Source organism: Xyrauchen texanus, chromosome 30, assembly GCF_025860055.1.
Source record: "Xyrauchen texanus isolate HMW12.3.18 chromosome 30, RBS_HiC_50CHRs, whole genome shotgun sequence".
In the NCBI taxonomy this organism is placed as follows: Eukaryota; Metazoa; Chordata; class Actinopteri; order Cypriniformes; family Catostomidae; genus Xyrauchen; species Xyrauchen texanus.
Window position 1 is genome coordinate 1,067,949 of NC_068305.1, and position 18,567 is coordinate 1,086,515.

The 18,567-nt window shown below is 40.2% G+C and overlaps 1 protein-coding gene across 1 annotated transcript in view; it reads right to left on the reverse strand.

Moving 5' to 3' along the window:
- The window catches only part of LOC127623674 (A-kinase anchor protein 7), a 71,481-nt gene extending 68,439 nt beyond the window's left edge, over positions 1-3,042 (reverse strand). The window contains 2 exon segments of the mRNA XM_052098111.1: positions 423-563; positions 2,483-3,042. Coding sequence (XP_051954071.1) covers positions 423-563; positions 2,483-2,792 — 451 coding nt within the window. The 5' untranslated portion in view covers positions 2,793-3,042.
- Positions 3,043-18,567: the final 15,525 nt, after the last annotated feature.

An 18,567-nucleotide genomic window follows, 5' to 3' on the forward strand; every position in this document is an offset into this window, starting at 1 on the left:
ATTTCATAGATACATGGTGTTATTTCATTTTAATTTCCCTCTTCCCCTGAAGTGTCACCCAACAGATGAAAACACGTGCTGAGCTTCAGAGGGATGAAATGTGATAACGGTCATTCACAACTTACTTGCTTAAATGATTGTTAAAGGGAAGTCTGTTTGGAACGACCCTTGCATAGACATAGTACACTAGAAAGCATCTGATTGGACAAAGTTATCAGGCTCTATGTGATGTTATGGTTTTGCTTGGGACCTTTCAGACTGCAGATTTTAAATGCTTATATCTTCTGAAAACGAATTTTGTCAATGTTTAGAAGTACACTAGCATATAGACGACCTTACAGCTAATAGACTAAAAGTAACAAAACTTCCATTTTGATTTCATGTGGTCTCTAAAGTCAGAACCGTGTCGCGTGTACACTCACAGCCCAGCTCTTTCCAGATCTCTGTGTTTGCAAAGGGCAGTTCTGCCATCAGACTGTCTGTGCATGGAGTCTCGTTCTCTCTCTTCTTATTGGCTGACCATTTCTTTCGGCCTTTCTTTGCTTTTTTCACTTTCTTACCACCTAAAAACAAAGGAAATATGATATCAGTCATTGATGCTAGATTTGGTAACTACCCCAAAAATTGACTTCAAAATACCCTTGCATTAGATAACAAAATATCAAATCAAGCGTCTGACTCCAGCCGTGACATCTGTGTGAACAAGAGAGGAGCGGACGTCATATATCCACTAAAAATCAATAAGACAGTTGCTTAAATTAGTTGTCATTTTTAAAGGGCTCAGAAAAGTGAAGCTAGTTCTGAGAAAAGCTCTTGCATCATTTGTTTGCAGGGGACACTTGCTCTGAGATTTAGTCATATAATAAAATGGCATTCAGACATTCTGTCTTCATTTTGAACACTATAGCTCTTGTTTGATCATTTCAAATGTAGTAAACATACTGTATACTTGTGAAATGTTTTGCTTGAAAACTGTGGTTGAGTGATGCTTCTTTAAAATGAATGGAATTTGTTTTGATATCATTTAGTCTTAGCTGAAGACCCCAAATATGAGGATCCATTTACAAAAATATAAAAGCAGATATTTCCATATACACCGATCAGCCGCAACAGTAAAACCACCTGCCACAATATTAATTGTGTAGGTCCCCCTCGATTATCTGATCCACTGATGTCAATCGTGTGGCGGCAGCAGTAGTGCATAAAATCATGCAGATACGGGTCAGGAGCTTCACTTTAGTTGCATCACATCACAAACAAAGTTTTTAGGTCGCACATCTTACATTTATTCATATTTCATTTGATCCATTAAAATCCCTGCATTCAGAATTGTGCCCTGCACATCTGTGTTTAAATGAGGACGCAAGAGCGTGTCCTCATCTTGTGCTGTTGTTAATGTCAAGCCTGAGTGTGATCTGTTCTCTGAACCGCTGGATTTGTGCTTATTACCCCCTGCCAGCCCAACTGCCACCAACAATCATGCCATGGTCTAAATCACTGACATCAAATTTTTCCCTATTCTGATGGCTGATGTAAACATTAACTGAAGCTCCTGACCCGCATCTGCATGATTATATGCACTGCTGTCACATGATTGGCTGATTAGATATTCGCATGGATGATTGTTGTGCCAGACGGGCTGGTTTGAGTATTTCTGGGATTTTCACACACAAAACTCTCTAGAATTTACTCCAAAAAGAAAAATGGTGCCAAAAAGAAAAATCATCCAGTGAGCTGCAGTTCTGTGGATGAAACACTTGTTGATGAGAGAGATCAACAGAGAATGGCCAGACTGATTAGAACTGATCAAGTCTACAGTAACTCAGATAACCGCTCTGTACAATTGTGGTGAGAAGAATATCATCTCTGAATACTATTCTGAGATGCTATGTTGGTGGCACGAGGGTACCTACACAATATTAGGCAGGGGGTTTTAATGTTGTGGCTGACTGGTGTATATGGCCCTTATATACATACAAATTGCATTAAAACTATAAAGACAGAATTTTATCAAAATAAATGCATTTTATTTGTCAATGTATTGAAGCTAAAATAATAATAAAACTAATTATACTCATATATATATATATATATATATATATATATATATATATATATATATATATATATATATATATATATATATATATTATAAATACGCCTTTCATGGACCGATGAACGCTTCACAAAGCATACACACACACACAAAAGAAAAACTTTTTATAAAAGACTTTTTCTTCTTTGCCCTCATTGCGGTCCACTGGGGGTCCCCCAACCCTAGTTTGAACACCCCTGATCTTTTGTAATGACATTATGATGTGACAAGTAATGTCAAAAACACTTTTTGTGTCCACTGTAAATCAAGTCAGATTATTTTACTGTCGCTTATAAAAGAAGGCTGTAAATCAAACACACGCTGAACCTCATTCTCTTATTTTGCCTTTATACCTTTGAATTCAGAACCTGTGAGCATGTCTCTCACCCTTAGGAGTGTTGTTCAGTTCAGCATCTCTGCTCGTCTTGGCAGTGCTCTGTTGTTGTTGTTGCTGTTGTTGTGTGGACACAGAGTTATTGTTTTCCTCCATGAGACTCGATTCATCTTCTCCACATGCCACGCTGCGTGTCTCCACAACATGCAGCATATCCATAAAACACTTCTTCTCTGGATGATATGATTGAGATATGGCACGCACAGGAGGCTTAAAAGTGCGCACTTTTGAGTGGACGTCTACAGAAAACACTCTGGATACGCGGTTTAATATTCGAGCGAACAGAAAGTGACGTCTAATCATTTCAAATTAAACGAATATGAGTATGAAACTCGGTTTGTGTATGTCACTGCTGGATCTGAACTAACTTATGCAATTAAAAGGTTTTTTCGCAACAATCGCTGGTTCAGTCTATGATCACGGAACTTAAATTGTGTAAATATGCTCACAATTCGTATGATCTTACAGTTACAGTTTTCTTCGTTTTTTTTTTTTGTTGGGGTGTGTAAATGCTTTTATTGCACTAGCGTTCATGTTATAAATAGATCATGCAATGTTTACTGCAGCGAAGACAAGTCACAATACTAAACACATGGTACGGAGAGTCAGAGGGGACCCGCGGTGCTCATCAACAACGCGTTTTAAAAAATGTGTAATAATTTACAGACTTTTAATGCCTTTCTTCCGTGGAGCACAACGTTTTTCTTAAACTGAAATTGAACGTGGAAGTTAGGAGCACTATCAAGCTCCAAAAAGTACAAAAGTGCCTTTACAATTAGCATGTTTACATGTAGCGCAATAGATCTCAATAGTCTGGATCCTGAAGAAATAATCCTATAAATTTTTTTCCATAGGGGAATTTATTTTTAATAAACCATTAAAGACAGACCTATCATGTGCTTTGATGTTGTTGATCGATGGTATATGCTTCTGTTGAAGCCTTCAGTCAGCATTATTTCAACGTTATTTTTTAGAAATCGTGTTTAATAGCTGAATTCTTTTTGAAGAACTACACTATCCATGATCCTGGAGAAAAAGATCAATAATCATGGTGAACAAAGCATGCCAAAAGAGCTCTCAAGTTGCAATCCCTACATTTGCAAACTAACTGAGTGGTGGTGGTGTAGTGGCTAAAGCACAGGGCTGTTAATCAGAAGGTCACAGATTCTAACCCCACAGCCACAACCATTGTGTCCTTGAGCAAGACACTTAACTCCATGTTGCTCTGGGGGGATTGTCCCTATAAGTGCACTGTAAGTTGCTTTGGATAAAAGCGTCTGCCAAATGCATAAATGTAAAATTCGAATATGTTTCAATAAAATCTGAATGTGTTGATTTTATACTTATAAGAAATTACTTTAAACCAATAGATTTATATTTATCAATCATTTTAATTCGATTACCTCATTTGCAATGCTTCAGTGGAGTACAGTTAATTCCCTCATTAAAGACATTAAGTACACAGTCTTGTACTGCGTCTTTCAGAATCAGAATCAGCTTTATTGTCAAGTGTGCTTACACATACAAGGAATTTGTCTTGGTGACAGGAGCTTCCAGTGTACAACAATACAAACAATACCAAAAACAGCAGCAAGACATAGGTAAACCCCTAAAACTTGGAGTAAGAAATGTTGTTATTCTAAAAATTTTCTTCGTCTTTGACAAGGTTAAATAATGTCCAAAACATACTCTGTAGTTTGTGGTTTAAAATGTATCTGTTAAGGGTGAAAATGAAAACATCCCCGCTTAGCAAATGGTGTCATCCTCTTCTCTTCTTCTACTTCTCCTCTGTACCTGCACCGCTCAGCACGACCGTCATCCAGCGCGAAACACACACAGCGTGAGAACCCGTTATGTAGTGTTGTGAATCAACTAAGTTGCTCCAAAGCTGTGTCTCACACTTCTTTCCTTTTACCTAGAGTTGTTCTGATTCCGAAACCATATCGGTGAGTACTGGAGTCAGTATCCTGAATCACCATGGTACACCTATAATAAGTGTTTATTTTCGGACTATTTTAGTCCAGCGGGTCGCCGCCACTGTGGAGTAGCACAGGACCTGGGTGACTCGTCCATAGTCATAAACGGAGAGAAGTAGCGCCGGTTACAATGTTCTTCCGCAAGACGCATGCAGTTCTGTTTATTAACTGCTAGAGCGTGAAACAAAAACAGCAGCGCGACAAATAAACTGCGTACCTGTGTAGTGCGTACGTGTGTCTCTGTTGTTAAAGTTTATCGTTAATTTGATACTCATTTTAACAATCGGGAGTCATGTAAACATGATATCATACTACATTTGATCCAAGATGGCGGCGCGGTAGCACGCAGCGGCCACTCCGGATCCACAATGGTCCTATTTTTGTTAAAAAAGCCCGACTTTTGCAACACATGGACATCGGAGCAACCGGTGTTCGTGTCTACCATCGCCAGACACAACTGAAATATAAGACTCATGCAAAAACCAAACTGCATGATGACCTGCAGGAGGCGCTACGCGTACTCGGCTTGCTGCGGAGACCAGGCCTCCAGCCCTCGGCGTCGCCTGATGCCGGTGGCCGGGGGAGAGGACGTCGTAAGCGGTGTGCGAGAGCGAAGCGCGGAAAGAGGGCGGGGTCCATGCTAGGCTAAAACAAACCCTAGCCGGCCGGCTCTCCCGTCTATCCTGCTCTCAAATGTTTGCTCCCTGGACAATAAACTGGACTATATCCGACTCCAGCAGGCTACGCAGCGTGAGTTTAGAGACTGCTGCGTCTTTGTTTTCACGGAGACGTGGCTCAGCGACAGAGTTCGGATGCCGCCATTCAGCTAGACGGGCTCGCCTCGTTTCGTGCCGACAGAAATACAGCTCTCTCGCGGTAAGACTCGCGGTGGTGGCTTGTGTGTTTACATCAACACGAATGGTGCAAGAACTCTATGCTAGTCTCTAGTTACTGTTCATCGCTGTTGGAGCTTGTGACTGTTAGATGCAGACCTTTTTATCTACCACGGGAATTCAGCACTGTTTGCATAACCGAGTTTACATTCCCCAGCGCTAACGCTAAGGAAGCGCTCTGTGAACTGTATGGGGCTATGAGCGAACTGCAGAACGCTCACCCCGACGGACTGTTTATTGTCGCCGGAGATTTCAACCATGCAAATCTCAAGACAGTGCTCGGCTCGGCTACTCAGACCACATCTCTGTTATGTTAATTCCAGCATACAGACCGCTCGTCAGACGCACAAAACCGCTTCAGAAGCAGGTGAAAACCTGGCCAGCAGGAGCCATCTCTGCTCTTCAGGACTGTTTTGAGTGTACTGACTGGCACATGTTCAGGGAGGCTGCAACATATGGCGATTCTACCAACTTGGAGGAATACACAGCATCAGTGACCAGCTACATCAGCAAGTGCATTGATGATGTCACTTTCTCCCAAGACCATCACCACACGCTCCAACCAGAAGCCGTGGATGACTGCGGAGGTGTATGCGCTGCTGAGGTCCCGAGACTCCGCCTTCAGAGCAGGCGATAAGGCAGCCCTAAGAACAGCTAGGGCCAAACTGTCACGGGCAATCAGAGAGGCAAAGCGCGCACACGCCCAGAGAATCCACAGGCGCATGTGGCAGGGCATCCAGGCCATCACCAACTACAGGACAACATCAGTTGCCTGTGACAAAGATGCCTCCCTTCCAGATGCACTGAACGACTTCTACGCTCGGTTTGAAGTGCAGAACGACGTGATGGCAAGGAAGTCCACCCCTCCTCCCAACGACCAGGTGCTCTGTCTTAGCACGGCAGATGTGAGGAAAACTCTACGTAGAGTCAACCCACGGAAGGCTGCTGGAACAGACAACATTCCTGGCAGAGTGCTCAGAGGATGTGCAGTCCAGCTAGCAGATGTTCTTACCAACATCTTCAACATCTCTCTGAGCAGCGCCGTCGTTCCAACGTGCTTCAAGGCCACCACCATCATCCCCATGCCAAAGAAGTCTTCAGTGTCCTGCCTCAACGACTACTGTCCCGTCGCACTTACACCCATCATCATGAAGTGCTTCGAGAGGCTCGTCATGAGGCAGATTAAGACCCAGCTGCCCCCTCACTAGACCCACTGCAGTTTGCGTGATCGTTCAAACCGTTCAACGGACGATGCCATCACCACAACCCTCCATCTGGCCCTCACCCACCTAGACAATAAGGACTCATACGTTCGAATGCTGTTCATAGATTTCAGCTCAGCATTCAACACAATCATTCCCCAGCACCTGATTGGAAAGCTGAACCTGCTGGTCCTGGACACCTCCCTCTGCAACTGGATCCTGGACTTCCTGACTGGGAGACCTCAGTCAGTCCGGATCGGGAACAGCATCTCCACAACCACCACACTGAGCACTGGGGCCCCCCAGGGCTGTGTGCTCAGTCCACTGCTGTTCACTCAGCTGACTCATGACTGTGCAGCAATGCACAGCTCGAATCACATCATCAAGTTTGCCGATGACACGACCGTGGTGGGTCTCATCAGCAAGAACAACGAGTCAGCATACAGAGAGGAGGTGCAGCGGCTGACGAACTGGTGTAGAGCCAACAACCTGTCCCTGAATGTCGACAAAACAAAAGAGATGGTTGTTGACTTTAGGAGAGCACAAGGTGAACACACTCCGCTGAACATCGACGGCTCCTCTGTGGAGATCGTCAAAAGCAGCAAATTCCTTGGTGTTTACTTGGCGGAGAACCTCACCTGGTCCCTCAACACCAGCTCTATCACCAAGAAAGCCCAGCAGCGTCTCTACTTTCTTCGAAGGCTGAGGAAAGCACATCTCCCAACCCCCATCCTCACTACATTCTATAGAGGGACTATTGAGAGCATCCTGAGCAGCTGCATCACTGCCTGGTTTGGGACTTGCACCGTTTCGGACCGCAAAGCCCTGCAGAGGATAGTGAGGACAGCTGAGAAGATCATTGGGGTCTCTCTTCCCTCCATCAAAGACATTTACAAAAAACACTGTATCCATAAAGCAACCAGCATTGTGGACGACCCCACACACCCCTCACACAAACTCTTTACCCTCCTCCCGTCTGGCAAGAGGTATCGAAGCATTCGGGCCCTCACGGCCAGACTGTGTAACAGCTTCTTCCCCAAGCCATCAGACTCCTCAATACTCAGAGACTGGTTTGACACACACGTGTCCTGAGTTGCACTTTAATTACTGTCACTTTATAACTGTCTGCTACCTCAATAACTGCTATGTGCATAGAACATTATCTCATAGTATGTTATGTTTACATTTTAGAAACTGTCATCTTTTTGCACTACTGTGTACTGGTCGGCGCTGCACTGTGTCTATTGTCCTGTTCATTGTCAGTAATTTGTTGTACTGTCCTGTACTTTTTGCACATGTTTGCACGTGCACTTTATATAGGTATATATAGGTAGTTTATATAGGTATTTTATTTCGTTGTGTTGTCTCATGTGGTCCTATGTTGGTCCTTTGTTGTTTTTATGTAGCACCATGGTCCTGGAGGAACGTTGTCTCGTTTTGCTGTGTACTGTACTAACTGTATATGGTTGAAACGACAATAAAAACCACTTGACTTGATCACGTGCGTCTTTTCTGGTCAGTCGTCATGGAAACATGAAGCCCTGGCGTTTGGACCACAGTTAAAACAAACATATCACTGTATACCACCAGTATGTGTGAAAACACTCACTGTGGCTTTTTAAATGAATTGTTAATCATTCCTAGATTTATATCTGTTATTTTTCAGATGTGGCTGACTATCAAACTAGACAATAAAAGAAAGTTTAATGTTTTTATTTTGCTGTATTTATTAATTCCTCACACACAGAGGATTTAACCTGAACCAGGCTTAACTCCTGAACTCCTAGCATTACTCTCTCTCTCTCTCTCTCTCTCTCTCTCTCTCTCTCTCTCTCTCTCTCTCTCTGTATGTGTGTGTGTGTGTGTGTGTGTGTGTGGCCTGCCAGTGAGCAATGGACATACGACAGTTCTTTAAAAGAAAAAAGACAGATTCAGGTGAGAGACCAGGGACAGTCCATAATGACCTCTGTCTTGTTTTTTTTGTTTTTTTTGTTCTTCTGAAAAGTGTTAAGCTAAAGTAACAGATAATGCAAACCAGCTATCTGTTGTTGTATCAAATTATTATCTAGGCTATTTTTTAACTGCTTTTATAATTTTTTTTTATTTCAAACCCACAATGGAGAATACAGCTTCTCTTGTGAAAGGAATTTGTGATTTAAAAAAGTTTCTAAGCCCAATAATAATAATAATAAAGACATTTAAAATGGCACGCTCTGTGTGCCTTTTGATCATATCCTTAGAATCTGTAAATGGTCTTCATAACATTTTTGTGACATGACAAACTGACCTCAACTCTCCTGCCTACAATATATTTGTGTATGATTGTCAGTGCCAAGGGAAAGAGAGGGAGATGGAGAAGGAGAAAGGGAAAGAGAGGGAGATGGAGAAGGAGAAAGGGAAAGGGAGAGCATGCAGGAAGAACCAGGTGAGGAAACAACAACAATAAATTGACATATAGTGAATAGTGGCAAGCAAAACAGTAACTACTCATACTCCTATACTAAGTTATTGGCATTAAGTAGGCTATATTACATTTACTTTTTGTAACATTATTTTACACCACATTTCTTCATAATAAAGGAGGAGGAAAACAACAGGAAGAGTCCATAAGGGATGAGAGGGAATTGACTAGTGAAATAAATGAAGAGACAGAGGGAGTGCAACATAGAGACCACCGAGCCAAAGCAACAGAGACAGAAGAGAGCTGTTCAAACTTAGGGGATAAGGACACTGGTCCTAAACAGTTAAAGCTGTCTCAATACCCTCATACTCAGTTTGGCACACAAAAAAGAGCCTTTCAAGAACCATTTTTTGTAAATAATTTATAGAAGATGAATTACATTTTGTTGTCCAAGTACCTGTTACTTTGTTCAATGAAAATAAAGTTGAATCTAATCTAACCAATCTGATGACTGTTGATACAAAAGGAGGCACATGGAGTTAACGGTCAGGAAAAGCAGCTGAGTGAAGAAGGTTTTGTGTTTGTTACAGGGGGCTTTCTGTGTGAACTCTCACAATTAAGCTGGTGCTCTGAAAAGGTCTAAAAAAAAAGAAGAAAAAAAAAGAGTTAGTTTTGGAGTTAGTTGAACCAATGTTAAAATGATAAAGTTATTTTTCAATAGACATATTTTTTGTTTATGTGTGAAAAGAGGGTGGGTGGTGGCAGTGGGGCTCATTGGGTGCTCAGCACCCCTAAAGCTCTGACCCTAGAATCGCTCCTGGTACACACACTCACCTTCATACATACGCACATACACACGTAGTGCAAATCTAATACAATCTGTATAAATTAAACTGTGTATTGCACATAATTATTGCTCAATGGGGCAATTTAATTGTTCATTAGATGGATGGCCTGAGGGAAAAAACTTTTCCTGTGTCTGACGGTTCTGGTGTTCAGAGCTCTGAAGCGTCGTCCAGAAGGCAACAGTTCAAAGAGGTAGTGGGCAGGGTGAGTGGTGTCCAGAGTGATTTTACCAGCCTTTTTCCTCACTCTGGAAGTGAACAGTTCTTGAAGGGGGGGGCAGGGGGCAACCAATAATCCTCTCAGCAGACCAAACTGTCCTCTGTAGTCTTCTGATGTCTGATTTCGTTACTGAACCAAACCAGACAGTTCTAGAAGTGCAGAGGACAGACTCAATGTTTGCTCAGTAGAACTGGATCAGCAGCACCTGTGTTAGACTTCTTCAACTGGCGAAGGATGTTCAACCTCTGCTGGGCCTTTTTCACAATGGAGTCGATGTGGGTGTTTCACTTCAGGTCCTGTGAGATGGTAGTGCCCAGGAACCTGAATGACTCCACTGCTGCCACAGTGCTGTTTAGAATGGTGAGTGGTTCAATGTCGGGGTGTTCCTCCTAAAGTCCACTATCATCTCCACTGTTTTAAGTGTGTTCAGCTCCAGGTTGTTTTGAATGCACCAGACAGCCAGCCGTTCAACCTCCTTTCTATTGACTGATTTTCAAATACTATTTTGTTTTAAATGTTTTAAAGTTTGTAATGTTTTGATTCACCTCAGAGCTGGTTGATTTGGTTCATGGCTTACAACTCTTTTATTAAAGATTTTATGAAATGCCTTTGAAAAGAAATTCCAGAACTAAGATGCGTGAACAATTGGTGGGGAACTGTTGCACTCTATAAGCTGAAAACTACTAAAAATCGTCTCATTGAAAAAATCAGACAATACAAGAAAAGCGTGTTTGCATTAGATTTAAAATCATCAAATATTCTCTGCTTTTGACAGCAAAACGTAAGCAGTCATGTGCACAACACTTGTGCTCATTGGATAAGCAGGTTCGAAAGGTGTTTACATTTATTGCAAAATAAAATAATGGGCAAAAACTACGATGTGCCAATAGGTTTATGCTTTAATTGTTTATGACCATACTCTGATAGAAGAACAGTATTTAAGGTGTTTACATGACCTTACACGTTACAGGCTTACTAAGCATAATCGGTGTGAGAACGTGTGTGTGTGAACGTGCTTAATACCATAAAACTTGTCAATACAACTTGTGCACTATATTGTGCACAGCTCTCAAATCTCATCCACACATGTGCATAGTCAGACTTGAATCATCAAGAGGCGTGCAAAAATCACAGTGCAAAAAATATTTATGGTGCTCAAAGAATGGGCTTCATTTTCTTTATAAAGAAATGTCATTTTTTATTTTGGGGTGAAATGTGACCTGGGAATTTTTTACTTTTGTCATGATATACACCTCGTGATGAAGGCTTGCCTCATGAATATTAATTATGTAACGTGACATTCACCCAGCAGCCAAAACTGATTGGCTAAAAGGCAGAATATCTTTTGTTTCTGCACCTGATGCTTTAGGTAAAAACAGTCTGTTGATATTTTCATTTTTAATCACTGCAATGTGACCAATGTGTAATAATAAAATCTTTCAAAAGAATTATAAATTATATTGTTGAATTCTTGATTCTGATTGGTTGACAAGGTGTTGATTTTCAATGGCTGTGTTTACTGCCATAACTTTAACATTATTAATCAGACTTCCAAAAAGTTAAAGGTGCACTCAATAAAAACGTTTATCTCCTTAAGAAATGAACTGTAATTTTACAATATATGTAGATTCATGATGATTGAAATACATAAAAATTCCACCCATTGCAATGGCCACCATGTTGGAATGTTAACTTTAATGAGGGTTTTTAGTACTTATCCTACAAATCCTAGTCCTATTCACCCAAAAATCATCACCAAGCCGCACAAAACTGACCAAACAGAATTAATATTTCTGCCTTTATTCAAAAGTTATGCCAACATGAATTTATTGTCAAAGTAAAACAGCAAGTGAGGCTATATCTCAGCAACAAAACCTTTTTTTTGCTTTTTTGGGACCATTATTGGTGACTGCAACACCTATGGGTCAAGAAATCTCTATAATAGCTTTTTTACCCATGAAACATTTGTCCTAAAATCATGAAATTAGTTTGTATGGATTTCGTAGGTCATACGAAATTAGATGATACCAATTTTGCCATTCCCTGTCCATCATGTTTTGTTTTAATACATGAAGATGTATTTAAAATAAAAATACAAAATACCGTAGTTTAATTGTATCAAATTAAAATACCAAATACTGTGTGGAAATATGTTCTTGAAAATGATCTCTTACACAATACATGTCAAATTGGTCATTCAATGAAAGATCACTATTAGGCAAACCAATAGTCTTTATATACATATATATCTTTATTTACATTTTGTCAAACAAACCACCAGTAATAAATCCAAAAGTCACATCAAAGTCTCACATTGACCCTTTAAAGATACCAAAAATTAAGTTGCAATGCAACATATATGTTGTGTTCATATACTTCCAAAATCCATCACATTTTTACACTGACCACTTTAATTCAGTCACAAACATGACATTTTTTTTTAATTACAGTCAAAATATTTCAATAATATGTACTATAATTCAAAGAATTGACATTTGTTATGCAAAATAATAGTACAAATATGCAGGCATAGTGCTGAGGTCTAATGTATTTATATCTGTGACACATTTCAAGTTCTCTTCTCAAGGAGAGTTGTAAATGTTCAATGCAAGTCTTTTATTTTACACACTTTTACACAACCAGGTTTACTTTTCAGCAAAACACGTTGCTCGGCCACGCCCACATCACCACAATATCAATGAACAATATTTTGCTCTGTGGTCATATGAAAGGTTCAATAGTTGCTGTTCATTTGGACAAGGTATGAGTTACCATGTTTTTGGGACATAGCAGCTGATATATAAACTATGGTAATGATTTATTTCAAAGTACCACAGTAATTTTTTTTTTGTAAAAGTTAAGTAATGTAAAGCAGTCACAGAAAGCTGTGCGGTATGTGTCAACCTCATTCCTCAGGCCTCATGAGACACACTTGTGACAGACACTAGGGGCTGTAGCCTTTCGCCTCCTCATTACTGCGCCCGTCTCCCATGCCAGAGACCCCGGTTTGAATCTCGGTCAGAGCTGGTTAACAGGACTGGTTATGCTAACACCAACAACTGACTAGCTAGCGCTAATATCATGTGCTAGTGCTGATAGTTTTTTCCCCTTGGCAGTGCTCTTTTATTCCTTCATGTTAACTGAAGGCAAATCTGAATGATGTTCCATTTTAGCTCGATCTAGCTAACGATAGCTAGTGAACTCACTAAATATAGTTAGACTAGCTCACTAACTGGCTGCTGACAAGGGCTGGGTATTGCCAGCCACCTCAAGATACGATACATATGAGAGCACTTTAATCTATTATCAATTTAGTCTTGGTGTTTTTTGTTATAGCATTGATCTTAGAGAGTAATTATTTCACGTTCACAAACTCTGTGGGAAGAAACACAAACTGTCTAACTGAGCACATATTCTGATAACACAGGTATTGTTTGCAGTGCTGTACAATGGCAGGAGTGCTCCTCTGTCATTGGCTGTGTTTTACTTCTCTTTCACACCCTTGTTTGTGTTGTGTAACATTAGCCGCTTGGGTTTCAGGCCTAGGAGGGGAGCACAACTATTCAAGCCAAGAGCACAGGAGGAACAGCAAACAGGAGTAAAGGAAGGAGAAGTTCTCAGACCTGTTTGTCCAGGTGATACCATCCGTTTGCAATGCGATGTTTACCTGAGAACTTTCAGCCTGTCACCTGGAGTTTGAGGTGAGCGAATCAGATGCTTGTATTGAGTGTACTCATGCTGAGGGCTGGAGTACTGTGGTCAGGACTTAATCATCACGTGACTCTTGACAAACACACTAACCACATGTTATTTATTATAATGCCTCTACAAAAGATCGTCATTTTTTACTGTGAAAATAACCAGGATGAGGATGCTTTCTGAAACATGCAGATTTACACTTTTAATCAATTTTTAAATATTCTACATGTTTATCTGCATGCCTGATGTACACAGTAAAATAGTATGAGTGTAGTTATTACCTTAAAGGGACAGTTCACCCAAATATGACAATTCTGTTATAATTTACTCACCCTGATGTAGTTCCAAACACATATTACGAATTTATTTCCGTCTGTGGAACACGAAAGGATATGTTAGTCCAAATGTTATTCTCAGTCACCATTCATTTAGTCAAACAGATACGGAACAACATGAGGATGAGTAAAGACCCCGGCACACTCACGGGGAAGTGCTTCTTCATTCTTCACTCAGAGCCAAAAAAAAAACAGTTTGAAACAGCTGAGCAACGAAAAACTGTTTACAAACATTCAGACACCGACTGCACCGCTGTGAGAGGCATTGAGAGGAGCATTTAAATATGAGGACGCTCAAGACTACACGTAAAACATCTGTAACTAATATAACATTAAAATGTGTAATCAATGACTCATTCTAGGAGTAGAATTAACATGAGTTCAGTGATGATGATTTAAAGTCATTTCTATGCAGTAGATAATGTGTCATTCTGAATTCATGGCACTAATGCACTTAGGTGGTCATAATATGTCCGATTACATTCACAGTAACACTGATACTACTGCAGAGATGGGCGTATAAAAGAGTGTTAATGGGTAGAATACAGACTGATGAATGATGATTAGAGGCATATCGACATGTCAACAGCTTTCACTGCAGACGGCACACGAGTGAACAGAGTAAATGGACACTTAAGAGTATTTGAGTAGATTTCATTACTTTTACAGACTAATTGAAACTAAATCGCATGACATGGAGAATGTCTGAACGATCGTACAGGTGTAGGTAAATGTGCACTAGCCCAGTAATAACTGCACATTGGTGTGCTTATATTGACTGATCATTACTGATTGAACGGGAAATTAGCAGTTGGGCTCGAAGTAGGCGGAGCTCCAGGTCACACATACGATGACGTGGACCAATGGCAGTAAGAAGGGGTTTAGCATGAAGATTTCATGAAAGTTTGGCGAGCTGTTACAAACCACTGAAACAAACTCAAAACAAACAAACTTTTTTTTTTTTTTTTTTTTATTTCATAGGAAGTGTGCCGGCATCTTAATTGATGATAGATGTCATTTTTGGGTGAATAATCCCTTTAAGGAGCTATTTCTATTTGACCTGACCCTTACCAATGACTTTTGCTGGTGTAACCTCAGCTCATGTTTGACTTAACTTAGATGTTGCCACATGAAGTATGTTTTTAGGTTATTTGACAACATTTGTGACAGTGTGTGCAATTCATGTCATACTTAATGCCAAGTATTGCCGTTCCAAAGTCCAGGCAAACGTATGCACTTTCACTTTACATTTGTCAGATGAACAAACATCACAAACAATCCACTCATTAGCCAATAACAACATGAATTGCAAAAGTAACAGTATTTCTTCCTGTGTTGGTGGCTTAAGGCCCATATGTCCCTGTATGTGTATATGCAACGAAGGCCAAACTTAGCATCAAGAAGCTTTAAAAGCATAAGAATCAGTGTATCCTGTCTCCAACACTAATCCCCTTTAATGTTAACTCTGTCCACCGGCTTTGGTCAGCAGTCAGCTCAGCAACATGCTATTTTTAAACTTCAGGTATTAGCACAGTTTGCACCAAAACCTTTACAGATTCTGACTGTAAGTATCAGAGGTTGTACCGCCGTCCATTCCACATTCAGTTACGATCACTCTTTTGCCATGATCCTTTCCAAATATCTGTACAATCATGCTGTAGGATTCGTCAAGAAACAAAGGGAGAGCTTATAATTAGGGAAGATCTTGTGGAAGTTATATCAGGCTTATCAATATCTTTCGGGTTTTCAGAGTCGTCTCAGCTGTGTTGATCGGAGGATAACACAGTAACAAAGGTAAACCTCTTCTGTTCATTTATTCCTGTTTGTGCTTTCTCTTTATAAATGAACATTGATAGTCTTTCCTTTTTCTCTCTCCATCTTCCTGTCATTAAATCATGAAAAAATTGTGGATGGATTATGACCGTATTCTCATCTGGATATTCGTCCATCCTCTGGTGAGTGGCAAGTTTTGCCTCATCATACCTGAAGACTTTGTGTGTGTGTGTGTGTGTGTGTGTGTGTGTGTGTGTGTGTGTGTGTGTGTGTGTGTGTGTGTGTGTGTGTGTGTGTGTACAAAATACCCCCGAAATGTGTCCGGACTCACTTAAAAATGTTTGAATCATTGTATTAGATAACAAATAGAGTTTTTCTTGTAACTTCATGTAACTTTTCCACAAGTCATTTCCCCTCAAGCTCACACAGTCAAGCCACGGTCACATTTTCGCTCCATTCAAATCCTTTATTTCAAGTAATTACGTGATAGGGGTCTGGGTATCTCAGTGAGTATTGACACTGACTATCACACCTGGAGTCGTGAGTTTGAATCCAGGGTGTGCTGAGTGACTCCATTCAGGTCTCCTAAGCAACCAAATTGGCCCGGTTGCTAGGGAGGGTAGAGTCACATGGGGTAACCTCCTCGTGGTTGCTGTAATGTGGTTCTCGCTCTCGGTGGGGCGTGTGGTGAGTTGAGCGTGGATGCCGCAGACAATAGCGTGAAGCCTCCACACGTGCTACGTCTCCTCGGTAACGCCCTTGGTAAACTTTATTTTCTCTTATTACAATATATGGACTTGCAGTGGTGACTTTATTTCTCACAATTTAATCTTTTTTATGTAATTATGAGATATAAATGAGAAATAAAGTCGGAATTACAGGAAATAGTCACAAATGTGAAATATACAATAGTTGCAATTGCTTATAAGATACTCGCAACTATATCCCCTAATTGTGACTATTTTTCATAAGTGCAACTTTATGTCACTCAATTGCAACTTAATATCCAACAATTCTGACCTTATTTGTCATTATGTAGACTTTCTTTCTCACAGTTGTGACAATAGACTATAAAGAAAGATGGCCGACACCCCTTCACTCTTTTCCATTGGTGAGAACTGAAGCCGCCAGTGTCCCGATATGGCACTGACATCTTGGGACTTGAGTCTGCGCAGTTGCGATTTCGGGACCAGACCTGCGCAGTAGTGAGCAGGAAGTAAAGCCGCAAAATCAATCGAGACGTTTTGGCTTCTCTTTTGAGGGCTTGTGTGGCACACTTAGTTGTGACCTAAAGTCGACTTGATGTTACAGTTGTGCAGATACAACAGGGCTAGTTTTAGAGGGTGCTGGGGTGGGTTATTCAACATATCTATTGCTTTGTGAACTGAAATGTTTGTTATCTTATGCAATGACATTCAGACTTTTTTCAGTTTGTCTTTAGAGTTCACATATTTTAGGGCCCCTGTGAATAATTTTCTTTGAAATTATGCAAATTGGAGTTGTCAGTGCTATAAATATCGAATAATATCTTTGTATGGTTGCAGTGGTTTTATTGCTTGTGTGACATGCATGAACACGTGGAACAAAATGTGTGTTAAAATGTTTGAAGATGTTAAGCAGGATGTAGTCAGCAATGTGTGCTCATTCCTGTGTGATGTGTTTGTCTTCTACCGGATCAGCATTTTGGTCATGTCACATTCTGTGCTTACCTTTGATGCTATCTGATTAAGTGTATTCCAGTTCCTGAACTTGACCACACTAATGAGCAGACCCTCACAAAATCTGCACCTACAGAACGCTTGTCATCCTCAAAGTCCAAACATCTCATACCCCTCGTGTGTTCATTTATTCAATATTTAATTTTTGTTTACTTCTTTGCCATGTGATTGTTTCTTATTGCCTTTGCTATGAAACACACACACACACACACACACACACACACACACACACACACACACACACACACATACTAGTGTGCATTATATAATTTGATGTCAGTTTTTAATCGCTGTTGTCTTTAGCTTGCACACTAGTTTATGGCACTATTTTCTATTAAGCTGCTTAAAAATATATTTATTGTGGGAAGTGCTATAAATCTAAATAGAATTACAAACAATAATAGTTTAATATTAGGTAGAAAATAGGGTAGTTGGGTGGCAAAATATATGCTGTGAACATAATATAAGGTAAATGTTTTCCAGATAATATTAAAATAATTTGTTTTTGATTTAGAATAATGACAAGTAAAAATAAGTGCATGTGTTTAAGTAAAAGGCATTAATAAAATGTGGGTCACAATATACTGTATATATATATATATATTAAATTATATTTTATTTATATACATATATGTGCATATCATTATACAGCTACAAAGACAGTTGCTTTAGCCTGAAAAACATTTTATGACAAAGAGAAAAACGAATAAAGTGTTAGTGTTCATGTGTTGAGTTTATGTCATGTTATTCCGACGTTATTTTTATCATTTTATTATAAGTCGTGTGGTTTTGAATATATCCACTAGCTGTCGCAATTTCACTTCCAGTCAACTGTCCTCGTGTGGAGTTGTCCGCAGTTCAGTGGGCAACGTCCTCACTATAAACTACTTTCAGAGCCCACCAATAAAAGGTGAGTATTGTGGACAGACAGCAAGACCATCCAATCATATGTCAGGCTTTCTTTCCACCCGCCAATCATAATGCAGAGGCGGGTTCTCACTGGCTGATCATCGAGG